Source organism: Cyprinodon variegatus, unplaced genomic scaffold (genome assembly GCF_000732505.1).
Source record: "Cyprinodon variegatus isolate N-32 unplaced genomic scaffold, C_variegatus-1.0 Scaffold510, whole genome shotgun sequence".
Lineage (NCBI taxonomy): Eukaryota > Metazoa > Chordata > Actinopteri > Cyprinodontiformes > Cyprinodontidae > Cyprinodon > Cyprinodon variegatus.
This window is the reverse complement of record NW_015150963.1, coordinates 113,763-128,659: the sequence shown is the minus strand read 5'-3', so window position 1 is coordinate 128,659 and position 14,897 is coordinate 113,763. Positions and strand designations below refer to the sequence as shown.

General features: G+C 39.6%; 2 protein-coding genes across 4 annotated transcripts in view; one reads left to right on the top strand and one right to left on the bottom strand.

Annotated features, from left to right (window-relative positions):
• Positions 1-3,331: 3,331 nt before the first annotated feature.
• On the bottom strand, positions 3,332-7,328 carry LOC107094870 (leucine-rich repeat-containing protein 15-like). Its single transcript, XM_015390743.1, has 3 exons — positions 7,269-7,328; positions 6,749-6,994; positions 3,332-5,228 (listed from the first exon to the last, which is right to left on the bottom strand). Exons 2-3 carry the CDS (start codon positions 6,992-6,994, stop codon positions 3,369-3,371), a joined length of 2,106 nt encoding a protein of 701 aa, XP_015246229.1. The 5' UTR covers positions 7,269-7,328; the 3' UTR covers positions 3,332-3,368.
• A 6,497-nt stretch (positions 7,329-13,825) lies between these two features.
• The window catches only part of LOC107094871 (MAP/microtubule affinity-regulating kinase 4-like), a 77,848-nt gene continuing 76,776 nt past the window's right edge, over positions 13,826-14,897 (top strand). For all 3 annotated transcript variants that reach the window (XM_015390744.1, XM_015390746.1, XM_015390745.1), the window contains exon 1: positions 13,826-14,733. In XM_015390744.1, coding sequence (XP_015246230.1) covers positions 14,686-14,733 — 48 coding nt within the window. In that variant the 5' untranslated portion in view covers positions 13,826-14,685. The remainder of the gene's footprint in view (positions 14,734-14,897) is intronic.

The following is a 14,897-nucleotide window of genomic DNA, read 5'->3' as shown; positions in this document are numbered from 1 at the left end:
ATGTTCATCATATTAATATTTATTTGCCAAATATTTGCGAGAACATATATTTCATCCAGTTTGAGTTCAGTTAAAATAATGTTTAATCTGAATATTTCAATCTAACTGGAAGATAATTTTTAAATTTGTTTTGGTCTTTTAAGGGGTTGTGAGGTAAGAGATTGTTGTAATATTATCTCTTAGTCGTCTTTCATGTTATTAAAATGAGATTTAAGGCGCCTCCTATTCATTCTGACAGCAGCTGCCTGAACTGTGATCTGATCCAAGATGGCCGCCCTCTAGGCATGTCGGCCAGCGTCCAATGAGGCTTCTACATATATAATGTCTATGAGCTCAACAGCCACATGGAGGTTGCTAATGTTAACCAAGGTTAGCAATAGCATTAGCAGATCTGGTAAAAGGTATAATTGAAGGTTGGAACGAGAGCAGGCCACCTACTGGCCTGGGGGAGTTAAACCTTTTACCTGTCTCGGGAAAATTATCGCCCTAAAGTTAAAACAAAATTTAAACAGGAACCATTCTTTTGTTGCGTTCACAGACAAATCTTTCTGGCGGCTGCAGATGGCCCGAGAGCCACACTTTGGACAACAATCACAGCACTGATTTAAAATCAACATATACAAATCAATACCACACACTTATTACAATCTGTTTGTAAAACCACTTTTGAAATCCTTAAAAATAAACAGTAGTGATGTGACAACATGTAAGCACCTTAAAGAGGTACAAACACTTACAACCCCCGGCAAAAGTTCTGGAATCCCCGGCGTCGGAGGATGTTCATTCAGTTGTTTAATTTTGTAGAAAAAATACAGATCTCAGACATGACGCCAAACTAAAATCATTGCAAATGGCTGGCTTAAAGAAACACTAAATTAAATCAAGAAAAAAAAGTGTGGTAATTAGTAACAATTACTTTTTTAGACCAAGCAGGGGAAAAAAAATATGGAATCACTCAATTCTGAGGACATAATTATGGTATTACACCGTAAATTTATATCCCCAAAACTAACAACTGCATCAAAAGGGACCTGCTTGTTAATCTGCATCAAAGAAGGAGGAATCACACTTTGAAGAGCTGCTGCACCTAGAGCAGTAGATGTCAGTTCAAACACAGAATAGGATTATGAAACTCTTAAAAGAGGGTAAATCATCACGCAATGTTGCAAAAGATGTTGGTTGTTCACATTCAGCTGTCTCTAAAATCTGGACAAACAACATGGGAAGTTTGTTAAAGGCAAACATACTGGTAGACCAAGGAAGATATCAAAGCATGAAGGCAGAAAACTTAAAGCAATATGTTTAAAAAAACAAAAATGCACAACAAAACAAACAAGAATCGAATGGGAGGAAACTGGAATCAATGTCTGTGACCAAACTGCAAGAAACCACCTAAAAGAAAGCTAAACGAAAGCCATCATTAACGCCTCAACAGAAAAAAAACAAGGTTGCAATGGGCTAAGCAATCATGGACTATGGATGACTGGAAGAAAGTCGTATTCAGTGATGAATCTGGAATCTGCATTGGGCAAGAGGATGATTCTGACATTTTTATTCTGGTGCCGTTCCACTTAGACTTATAAAGATGACTGCCTGAAGATTTCAAGCAAATTTCCACAGTCATTGATGCTATGGGGCTGCATGTCAGTTAAAGCCACTGGGGAGATGGCTGTAATTACATCTTCAACAAATGCACAAGTTTACCTTTTGATTTGATTGTGGACACTTTTCTTATCCCATCAGTTGAAAGGATGTTTAGTGATGATGAAGTCATTTTCAATATGATGATGCATTTTGTTATAGAGCGAAAACTGTGAAAAATAGTGATGGTGAGATGAAGCCTCACGAAACATTGAATCGTTTTGCCAAATTGCTTCAACGATCCCCGCAGTTCATGAAGCTTCATCTAAACATGTCACCACCTACTGGTGAAGGGCAGAACTACGGTTAGAAATATAATCTGCGATTTTTTTGCAGTTGTTCTTCTTGTATTTTTTCCCCGTTTAAGTTCGTTTGAAATTGATAATGATTTGTCTGTATAATAAAATGTTTCGTAAGTTTGTTTGTGTGTAAAAGGTCTTAGAAGAGAAAAATAATTTGAGGTTCCCTGTTTTTCTGCCATTTTAGTTAAATAAGCTCAAGCAGACAGTGAAAGTGCAAATTATGATTTCTAATTCTAATTTGGTAGTATTTTTACCCAATCTATATTTATACTAGGGCAAAACAATAAAAATGAGTAACTTTAGCCCAAATACTTGCGGAATATTTTTGCAACTTTCAAAAGTCTGAGGTAAGTGCAGAAGCAACAAACTCAGAAGTAGATGTCTACCTCTTACAGCTGAAGTCACTAGCAAGGTGGCAACTCTTGAGGAAGTAATAAGGTACTACTTAAAACCCATTACATTTGTAACCAGTGGCTCGCTCAGATTTTGATCATTACATTGTTTAATCTAACCAAACTAGTTTTAATCAACTAGATTAGTTGTTTTTCCAACCAATCTATTCTCAGTTTGTATCCAAACTCTATTCAACTACAAACTCCCACACCTGATTGAACACAGAGGCTGTTTAAATGCCTGCAGAAGTTCCGGGCGAGCTGAACCACTTCCTGAAGCAGTAGGGTAGCGAGGCTTCGGACGTCATCTATTTTGACTCCTCCCCCAAATGAAACAAGCCTCAACACACACCTCGCGGAAACGCCCCCTTTGAAGCCTCGCCTCATCTCACAACATCACTAGTGAAAACATTCCTTGAAAAAAAGACACATAAGGTTTATGTTATGGCCTGCGAATAGTCTGGATCTTAATCCAATTGAAAATCTTTGGTGGAAGTTGAATAAAATGCCTCATGACAAGGATCCAACCTGAAAAAGCTGATCTGGCAACAGCAATCAGAGTAAGTTGGAGCCAGATTAATGAAGGGTACTGTTTAACTCATTAAGTCCATACCTCAGAGACTACAAGCCATTATAAAAGCCAGAGGTGTTGTGATGTGTTGGAGTGACTTTTGTTTCTCATGATTCCATAATTCTTTCCTCAGAATTGAGTGATTCAGTATTTTTGTCCTCTGCTGGGTCTAAAAAAGTAACTGTTACTGACTACCACATTTTCTTTTTATTTCTGTTAAAGCCAGACAGTTGCCATTCGAAATGACTTTCTTTAGTGTCATGTCTGTGATCTGCTTTTTTTCTAAAAAAATTAAACAATCAACATCCGCTGAAGCCAGGGATTCCATAATTTTTGCCAGGGGTTGAACAAACTATGTTTTGCACAGACATTTTGGATTTTTTTCTTTGGCCCATGCAATGTAAATTCTAATGATAAGTGCAGACAAATAAGGAAGAGGGCGTACGGAAAGTTTGGACCACTTCATAGGTGACAGAAGGCGGCAGCAATGAGAGAAGGTGCGAGCACGCTCAGCAGTTCTAGAGGAAGCAAAGCAGGGCATCGTGCAGCAGCTGCAGCACAGTAATCCAGTAAGAAGCGCGGTGACTGTGGGGGAGGAGGGCGCTCAGTCCTGGAGGGGGAGTAACAGGCGGGCTTATCGCTCACTTTTTCTCTGTGCACGGTGACCCAGTTGCATAGGTAGAATATACTGCTATATGTGCAATTCCACAAATTATCTGAGAGGTAGATGCTTTTCAATCCTTTTAGAGGGTCCAGAGTCTCTTTCTGCAGGGACCTAAGCTGGTTTGACTTTAGGCTTAGCTCCTGGAGGTCTTTAAGCCCTTGAAAGACCCCAGGATCCAGGTGGGCCAGCTTATTTCCATCCAGGTTCAGTTCTTTTAGCTTAGTTAGTGGTTCAAAGAGCTCCGGATGTAAGCTCTCCAGGCTGTTGCTCTGCAGCAGAAGAGTGCGGAGCTTGCCGAGGTTCTGGAAGGCGTTGCAATAAACACTCTGAAGCGGATTGAAGCTCATTCGCAGATTTTTAAGTTTCTTCAGCCCTTCAAAGCTGTGGAAAGACAGCTTAGTGAGGTTATTGTTGCCCATATCTAGTGTTGCAAGTTTTCCAAGAGTGGTGAACAAGTTAGAGGGGAGTTTAACAATCTGGTTTCTATCCAATTTTAACTCTTTTAACCCAGAAAGATCCCTGAACTGGTCAGGATGTAGAGATGAAAGCTGGTTGTTGGAGAGGCTCACTGTGGTTGCTCTCATTAATCCATGGAAGACTGATGGGTGGAGGGAACTGATGTGGTTATCATCCAGGTGCAGCTCTTTGAGGGCCTGCAGCTTGTGAAAAAGGCCCTCAGGAAGTTGCTTTAGATGGTTGTGAGCCAGTTGAAGGTTCTGCAGAGACATGAGGTTGGTGAACAGGGCAGGATGGAGTTCCAGGATGTGGTTATGAGACAACTCTAAGTCTTGTAGTTTGACTAGCGTGTGAAAAACCCCAGACGGGAGTGTGGAGATGTTGTTTCCATCCAGCCGCAGCTCTGACAGATTGATTAAGTTTCTGAAAACATCAGGGGGAAGTTCTGTCAGTCGGTTCATGTACAGATCCAGAAGGTTGAGGTTGACCAGGTCTCTAAAAACATCAGAAGGAAGAGAAGATAGAAAGTTTTGACTGAGATCCAGCTCGCTCAGATTAACCAGACCTGAGAGGGAGCTCTCCGGGAGACTGGTCAGGTTGTTTCTTTTCAAGCAGAGATGAAGCAGCTGAGTCAGTGAGGGGAAGCCGTCTGCTGGAAGGGTGAACAAATGGTTTAGCCCCAAATTCAGAAGCTGAAGCTTCTTTAAATCCCTCAGCGCCTCCGATGGAACAGCCTGCAGCCGGTTACCACTCAGATCAAGATGTTTAAGACCCACTGCTCCTCTGAAAGTGGCTTCTCCAACTTGTATGATCTGGTTGTTAGACAGAACAAGCTTCTCCAGTCTCTTGGATTTCATGAAGACGCCACCCTCTATTTGCCTTAAACTGTTAAAGTCCAGACAGAGCTCAGTGAGTCCGAGGGCTCCATCCAGCACCCCCTCCTGCAGCGTTTCGATCTGGTTGTGGCTCAGAAGCAGCGTCTTTAGACTAGCTAAGTCGCTGAGGAATCCTTCTGTTAGATGCTTGATCCGGTTCTTACTCAGATCCAAGAAGACAAGAGAGGGACAGTTTAGGAACTGCCCCCAATGCAGTGATGTCAGAGCGTTGTCACGAAGGAGCAGCCTTGTTAACTGGGTCATACTGGGCCAAACTGGGTTGAGTTTTAGAAAGCTACAAAGCTGGTTCTGTCTGAGGTCCAGGACCTAAAGTTGCACAGGAAGCAGGTTAGAGATGTTTTTAACACCTAGATACACATTTCTACATTTCTTACTCATGATGTTGGAATAAACAGACTGTTGTGATCTACAGCTGTGGTGAAACGTTTGCCCTTATTTTTAAAAAGTATTGTGCACATCAAGCCAAATGTCTGCTTAAAGAATTTCAGTGAAGTGAGTTTTATTCCAAAAAACAAACAAACAAACATTTTCTCTGCATTTCTATACATCTAACCATTGAGTTTTATATCCACAGTAGATATGAAGGTGTGAAAGTCTCTTTAGCCTCCCTGAAGTAGTTTTCATTGGAACCGGCTGCTGCTGCATTTACAGCTGCATGTCTTTTTTTGGGTGTCTCTACAAGACTCTTTTTTCAAAAACATCTCGCCCTGTTAGATTGGAAAAATTTTCCATCATTGTCATGCAATCTTGATTTGATTCTGGTCTGGACTTTGACTAGGCCATTCTAACATGTATTCCATCTATAGGGTTGCTGTCTGTATGGTGTGACTAGAAGAAAGGGTTTTGGTCTCTTCCATCAGTTAATAAACCTTTCATTTTACCAAGAAGATCTCCTTCAAGTTAAAAAAAATATATTTTTTTAAGGGATCCCAGACCTTGATCCCTTAAATATGCTCACCAGAGCAGAGCAGCTGGCACAAATGCACCCGCATCGACAGTAAGGGCAAAACTTTTGTACAGGCTGTGCGGGTGACGCAGTGCTTAGTGTTTAGTCCTCGATGTGACCGACCCGGGTTAGAAACCAACCTGTGGTCCTTTGCCACATGTCTCTCCCCCTCTCTCATACCATCATTTCCTGTCAGCCTACTGTCAGAAAAACAGTGCATTAAAAACTAAAAAAAAAACAACCTTTGTACATAGTAGAAGAGCAAGAAGAAAGGTACTTCTTTGCAACTACAAACATCCTAAAACTCTCCAGGAAGAACAACGTGGACTGCAGGAGATTGGAAATCCTCCTGATCGTTTTGGAAAGGATAAGGGAACAAACGGGACCCAACAATAAAGAAACCTGATCTAAACCAAGTGTGACTAGAATTGCTCCTAGTTCTGCTGAAGAACACTACTATGCATAAAGAGTTAGGTCAAATTCTCAGCCTCGACATGGACAGTTTGGTGATTATCTTGAGGATTTTCATCATGTTGGACCCTGAAGTGTAAAGTAATTAAATGACTCAGAAGATTTAAAAAGAAGGGAAGTAGGGAAACAAAAAACAGCAAAGTTTGATGTACTTTGAGCCCCAAGTCAGGTTTTGATCACATCCAGCACGTCAGAGAGAACAGCTTTAGTTATAAAGAACCAACTCTAGAAAGTCTAAAAAACACCAGAAAGCGTTTCACTGCCTAGACCTTTTGCCACTGCAGTATGTGTGTCAGCTAGTTTCAGAAGGTTTTGCTTTCTATGCTTGTACAGAGAATCCGGCTGCAGCCTTTAACCAACAAGCCACAATAACCTGCATTCATCACGAAAACAGAGTGCAGCTCTGTACCTGCAGTTCGTTCAGCCCGTGTTCAGGTATCTCCTTGATCTTGTTGTGCGAGATGAACAACTGCAATGTTCCTGCTGGCAGTGGGGGTATCTGGCTCAGTCCTTTACCATGACATGTAACAGTGGTTTGGTTCTCAGAGCATTGGCAGCGGGCCGGGCAGAGGTCCGACGCCCAGGCCAGCAGGCCCAGAGAGGCCAGAGTTAGAGCTGCCAGCATCATCAGCTGCAGCAATGCACATCCAAACATCTAAATACAAAAAAAGTCATTGAAAAAAACATTTATTAAAGTCTTCTTTCACTTTTTAACACACATATATATTCATATATATACATATAAAATATACATATATATACATACAGATTTATATATGTACATATATGTATATATATGTGTATATATATATATATATATATATATGTTTGAAATACAGAGAGTTTCAGCATTTATGTGTATGCTAATATTTTTATGTGTATAACATCAATGTGAGTTCATTTTTAAATAGTTTTAAATCCAATCTTACCTCTTACTTGAAAACAGTGCTGCCTTTAAGCTGAGTTCTGGTAAAACCGGACCCGACTGATCTTCCTAGATGACTGAAGAGTTTTGCTCTGCAGGTGCGGAAGAAGAAACTACAGAAAATATTCTCTGTGGGTTTTTTTTTCAGTTTCTTTGTCCTGCAGATGCATCTGTGTCTCTCAAAAAAAAAAAAAAATACTAAGAGAAAAAAGGAGGTAGAAAAAAATCCAATTCACGACATTTTAAAATAATAGAAATAAAGGGGAAAACATATTTTCTAAAGTTTTTTTTTTTACTGCCACACTAACATCAAAGAAACTGACTGAATCCCAGAAAGAGTAAAACATCTGTGCCCTCTGCACAGCATCATGCAGCATCAGTGAAGAGAAAAGGAGACTCCTGGTGGTCACCTCCAGAACTCTTTTAAAATGGTTCTGGCATCACTTTCTCCCTATTATCAAATGTACAACATTCACAGGGTTTATCCTGCCAAACACTACCTGAAAAATTTAAGTCTGGCGTTATTGTGAACTGCACTTCATGTGATCTTTCTTAGTTTCTTCATGTAGTGTCCACACTCTAAAACCTTCTAGCAACATTTCTGTTACAATGTGGATTCAAATATTTTAGATTTTCAGCTGCTGTAGGAAAATACATTCTGTTTGGTTTTCAGCTGTAGAGTAAAATGGGCTGCACCCGTTTTGCATGTGATAAACCATTAAATGGCCATTATTAGTGGAAGCGGCTGCTTAAGAGCATCCAAAGATTTTCTTTATCAATCTTTTAGTTATCCTACAGAAATTCCACTTACATAAATTTAAATGTCCAAAGAAAAAGCCACGCCTTAATGCTTTTTTTAAATGTGAACTTAGACAAAAGTGAAACCTTGACTCACAAACAGAAAAACAACAACAAATTAATTTGTTTTTAACTTTCAGTTCTGAACAGCTTATTATCATAGAAAATATATATCTATATATACTGGCATTTATGTTTTGTTTGTTTTTCTGTCCCTCTTGCTATGGTATATACATGTTCTTGTCTGCTAAGGCACATCCCCTGACACATTTGTACTCTTCAATCGGATGTTCTTTAATTTAAATAAAATGTTTGAAAAAAATTTATAGATTTCTGACAACTATCTGGTCTAAATCACATGATCTGTGATTATTCATTTCGTAATTCTTTCAGTGAGCTCCATTCCTCTCTACATGTGCACATCTGTGGATTCATATGGATTTGAACCAACTACAACAGTTGGGAAAATAAATATACAAGTACAATCCCCAGATGCCTGAAGTCGCTGCATTGATCTGTACAAGATGAACAACGAGCTATAGCCACGTAGAAACAACTAGGGATTTTCATTAAAAAAAAGGAGACACTTTCTATGTTCTAGAGAATACACTTTTTTGGTGCAAAATGAATCAATATCAGAGTAAAAGCATAAAGAAAAAAACTGTAAATAGTTTGCTTTTTTGGGCATAAAGGCCACACATTACTCCATAAGCAACAACAAAAAGCTTAAATAAAGACTTGGATTTCTGGACAAATATCCAGTAGTCTGATGAAACTTAGATTAAATAAATAAATAGATAAATGTGGCTTGCACTGCAACAAAATGTGACATAAATTGGATGCCACATAATTTTCTGTGTGTGTTTTGCTGCTGGAGGAAGTGGTGCATTTTGCAAAATAGATGTTCCCTTAAGAAAATAACTTTAAAATGTAAATGTACTGAGAGATATCCCAAAACCTCAAGTAACGGTTTGGTGCCAACTGAGCAATGACCCTTATAATGCACACTGGTTTGTCATTAAATGACTTAAGGAACAGAGGCCATTGCAAAGTTCTGATCTTAATACTATAGAAAGCATATGGGTAAGAGCTAAAGGCCTGACTGGGAAACGTCTCCCAGCTCTTTACAAATGAAAATAAAATGATTTACTTAACAATTCCTGGTGTGCTTGGGTAACCGTTTTTGTCCATACTTGACCACCTGCTCTGGGTTTTGTGTATTTTTGTCTATTTGTATTCTAACTATGTGATAATCTGCAGATAAATTCTCTGCTTGCAATATTGTTTGGTTTGCTTTTTCACTCCAAACCACTGATCTCTATTTATTCACTGAAATGCTGATTGCCTGAAAAAAGTGAAGCCACCGGCCAGCATGTTGGTACTCCCCACTTCCACGGAGATGTGCAGTTAAAATGCCTTCATGTGTAGCATTTGGCTGCAAAAACAAGCAGTTTGCCAGCTGTGGGAAGACGTTCCACAGGTAATTTCACAGTCAGTGGATATACTAACAAAGAAAAATCCATATATACACCAATGTATCCTACAGTATAGTATGTAGGCCAACATTATTCTGGCTATCTAGGACTGACTGGAAGACATTGTCTGAGTTAGTCATTGACATTGTGTCTAATGTTAGAAAATAGAAAGTCATTCACTGTGAAATGTCAATGTAGTAATTCTTTATTAAGTGGGTGACGCTGTCGTTTTTGTAGTGTTTGTTGCATTTGTCATTTGAAAAAGTCATGAAATATATTGCATGTTATATTGTTGAAAAAAAGCAACTCAAACATTTTTAAAGGCTGATGTACAGACACAGCATAAAGGTATATTGCTTCATTCATGCACAATTAGCAAATAGGAAAATACTATAGCATTAGCAGACATGTACTTGTAATTCAGTCTTGATGTAAATTAAATGTAATATAACAACAATAATGTCATCAATACATGTATATTACATGTGCATCAGCAATTTAGCACTTTTGGCACTTCAGTATTATTATGCTAAATTACCATTCATTTTTTCTAATACTGAGTATTTAATGTGATATGCCTATTTTTTATTTTAGAAGTTAAAGTAATCTAGTTATGCTATGAAACAGCAAGTATGTGTCAAAGTGATGAATTTATCTTTATTTTAAAAGTCTTAAGTCCCCCTGAAAATTAGAAAATCCTCACTGTTTGATGCTGTAGCGCACATACTGTTTATATTGAGACCGGTCTAACTAGGGAGTACCAATATGGCGGCCAGTGGATCCACTTCAACCCCCTACTACCAATTGGCAATCAGCAATCCAGTGAATAAATAGAGATCGGTGCTCTAAACTGGATGCTATACTAGTCTATCTTGAAAAATGCTATATTCTCACCTACCAGTAGAGGGCACAGGTGTTTTACTCTTACTGGGATTCACTCAGTTTCTTTGATGTTAGTGTTATTTCTATGATTATTTTAAAATAGTGATAATTTTCTCCATTTTATCCAGCTGTTTGCCTCTTGTTTGTTTTATCACTTTGGAATGAAGAAATTATTATTATTATTTTATTTTTTTTACATATAAAACACAAGCTGCCAAGTTCTCACTAAAGTGAGGAACATTTGTGTTTTTCAGTTTCTGCTACACTTATTTTAAAATCCCTGATGAATGACATCAGGAGCTATCTAAATGGACTGCAGGAACAGGCAACGGGTGTACAGTAGGTCAAACCGGCTGTAATCCCTTCCAGATTACAGGTCAGGGCATCGTCAGAGCAACTGCAGCGAGGATTGGCAGAGACAGCACCTATTATCACCAGCTTATTGGGGTTGAGCTCAGTAGGCCTGTGTTCTCAGCCTAGAACATTTGTTTGCATTATTCTAAGCTAAAGATGTGTCCTGGAGAGGTGGTTCTAGACCAAATTTAGCACAGGAAGCAGGGTGGGGCCATTTTTTATTTTCATGGGGGAAACTTAACGAAAGGATGAAACAAACAGGGCAATGGATCATTGTTTGAAGAGAACCAGCTCTGGAAACCTCAGATATAATAGAAGAAAACCTTAATATGACTTAAGCTAAAAGTGCAACATCTTAATTCTCCCATCATTGTTAGAATAAAACTGTTCCAAGGAAGTTATCATTTACTGTCTATATATATGTGTGTGGCTGTTATTTGTTTATTATAAAATCTATTATTATGTCTTCACTACAGGGGCCTGGACCAGTTCTTCAGAGCCGCTGACCCCTGTTGGCCCCTGTTTAGAACCTCCCATGCCAACTAGAACAGTGAGCCATGTAGTGTATGCTTTGGTTTCCTTTATATCTGCTGTGGTTTGTAGTTGGATCCATTCCTGCTGATGTGTTCCGATTTGCACAAATCTGACGGCTTTCTACATTTAGAAATGAGTGTAAAGACCAATAGGAACAGACCACCACATCCTCGTCTTTTCTAAATCCCATTAAAGTATCGACAGGTTCAGGCTTTTTCCTTTTAATTAGTTTATTCACAGATGACCGGACCGTGATGCAGATGATGTTCTCAGAAACACTGTGTTCAAACTCGGTGGCTGAAACTCTGCAGTTGATTTTTACGGCATCGATCCTGCAGCCGTTACGACAGCAGAGCTCTGCCCCGCTGCATGTTGTCCCACCATCCTCTGCTCCCTTCAGTCTGCGGGGCTCTCAGGAATAACTGGGAAGTGTGCGGCTACTGAGGAGCGATGAGGCCTTGGATACGCTCCAACATGTTCACTTCTGTCCAGGTAAGATCTTTTTTTGCTATAATAAATCTAATCAAGCTCAATATTCTCATCTCTCCTAATTGTTCTGAAAGCTTTACTGAAGGATCTCCAGATGAGTTTATTAGATTCCAAATTCTTTATCTAATTAAAGAATTACAATATCTTAGTAATCGAGCAAGGCATGAAGTTTAAATACATCAGCCAACAACAGAGATTTATCATTTAGTTTCTGTATTATTAGATTATTCTTATTCTGGGTGATTGATTAAATTTAATGCATAACCGATGAACCATGGACAGGCTTGAGGTCAGGCGCTTAAAATGATATTCTGCTTTAGTCACTTCTAATCCAGTTTGGCTCCGTGTTTGAGATAACTGTGTCTGTACTTTGAAAAATAAAAAAACACTTCCCGGATTGAATTTAATTCCATCAGAGTCTCTGTTTCAATAATTTCTCTTTGAGTTTAAATTTGATAAACCTTTTCAGATTGCTACAGTACCACATTAAATCAGCAGGTGTTTGTGTATACCCTTTTCTCCTAATGGTTGCATTCTTGCATTTATTATAAAAAAGAAAATAATCTATGAGAGTAAATTATGTACTTGTATTTAGGCGTCATATTGTAAAAATAGTTTTAAATGTTTAAGGTACTTTTTTTTTTCTAGCAGTGGGTATAAACTATGTTAAACTGTCAGAAGTTGGGGAAATTACCAGAAATAAACTTTTTTTTTTTCCTTTCAGCTAAATATAATTAATTAGGGATGTACATTTTAAGAGAGTAGAAATTTGGGCCGATATCCATGGCAGACCTAGCCAAAAATAGTACCTCATTTTTTAAAATAATGGGAATCAGGTTTTCTAAGCATGCAAACTGTTTTTAGAAACATCTGCAATGAATTCCAGAAATGGGAACGTGAAAGTCCAGTTGTTCAATATTCTTGCTTCTGATTATACCACTATCATCTGTGATATCAGGTGGAAGAGATTGATGCTGACTTTTATGTGGCCTTAAGACCAGCTCAAGAACAAAGTATAGGGAGCTTCATGGGTTGGCTTTCATGGCCCACCAGCTGCAGCCAAGCCATACTGTAGAGTGCAATAAAAGCATCAGATGCAGCTGTGGAAAGCAGTCAACCACTGGATTCTTGGATGGTGGAGGTGGGTTATCCAGAGTGATGAACTCTGCTTCTCTATATGACAAACTCATAAGTCTGGGTTTGGTGCTAGCCAGGAGAACTGGATGCCTTGGTACCTTAGTTCCAGTGAAAGGGATTCTACAAGCTTAAACAGAAGACAATTTGGACAATTCCTTGCCACACCTTTCTGGGAACAGTTTGGATACACCCAGTTTCCTCCTCCATCATAACTGCATAAAGTAAGGCTGGTAGAGACATGAATGAGAAAGTTAGGTGTGGATGTGTTTGACTGGCCTGCAGAAAGCCCTGACCTCAATCTGATAGGACAAGTAGTCAAAAATTCAATTACCACACTCAAACATGTCTTCTGTCATGGTTGATGAATTCAACACGTTAGTTATGCATATTAATTGTTTATTGATTCACTCAAACTGTGTTTTAGTTTATTGGCCCTCTGTTTTGATCCCCATTGGTTGTGTCTGTTATAAATTTAGTGCCATAACCTTTGCTAATTTGTTGATTTGTTTACATTTACCCCAATAGTGACTTTCTTTCACATTGTTCTATTGCATTTTGATGTATTTGAATCCATACATAGGCCTATATCTAAAAATGTAACATGAATTAGATTATGAAATTAAATGCATTTCTTTATCAACTCGGTCAGTGTATGTTTTGGATAAATAAATCAATTGATATTCAAAAGAGTGGAATTCCAACCTTCAGGATTATTCTAATGCAGATTTCATTTAGCTTCCACCGTTAAAATCGGAAACTCGCGCGTCCGAGCATCAATTAAACGCAACAATAGCTTTCCATGCCGTCTGTCCAATTTTCTGCGCGGCACCTGAAGGCACCGGGAGTGAAGCAGCAGCCCTGCCTGTTGTTGCTGACGTCCCTCCCTCCCTCCCTCATTGTCACCGAGGCTCTTCAAAGCTGGGCATAGGAAGGTTCCGTTTTCATTCGTCTTTTTTTTTAACCATCTTATAGCAACAAATAATGTTTTTGACACCGCCTGGACACAGAGTTCCCACTCCGACGTGTTTTATTTCACCGCGACAATGAGAAGAGCCACAGGGCGGGTTGGACCGCAGAGAGGAGCCAGGGAAAGGACTGAGTGAGAGGCGGCCGCTTTCCTTTCTAACACCCGCAGTTGGTCAATGATTTACATCCCGAGGCCGTGGCTGTCCGCCGACTTCCAGAAACTGTGTCTCAGCCGGGTTTGGTTCTATTTAACGGGCTAATTTATCGGAGCTCATTAAACCCCCCATTAGCTAGCTAACGGTGGGCACCAACTGCCGGTTTTTGCACCTGAATCAGCCTCCTGTAAGTTTTTTTATTTTAACCTCAGCGGTTGTTCGTCCTCGTCGCTTCAGCATGATGCAGCTGAATGTAAACCGATGATCAGCAGGATTTGCCGGGTTCTAGAGCAATGATCCGGTAGGGTCTGTGAGGGGGGGTTCAGGGGGGGAGGAAAGTGGAAAGCTAATTTAGAAGCAGGGGGTGGTGATTTTCTCTGGAATATGAGGTGGACGTGGATGATACCGGTTTGTTTTTAACGCATCACTTTAATCTGGATCACCGTCTGGGTGACCTGCGCTGCCTTCACGGACTGTAGGAATGAGGATTGCAAAGGACTGAAGCTGTCCTCCTGCTTCTCTTCTCCAAGCTTGGCTGGATTTTTTTTCTCTCCGTTTTAAGCAAGTTGGGAAAAATAAACTCTGCACGCTTTTTTATTTATCACCTGGAGGACTCACTCAGGGAGGAACAATGTCTTTACGCACAGCACTGCCTGGAAACGAGCGGAACCAGGACCATGTAAGTAAATGAAAACACAGGCGGTTTGATAATCTGTGTCACCTTTAGAGGCTGCCAGGGGCGCCCCTAAGGGAGGGCTAAAGGGGGGGACCAATAACTCTCCTCTAAATCAGGGGTAACCAATTAGAAATTAGCGGGGTCCGAAAGAAAATCAACAACCAGTA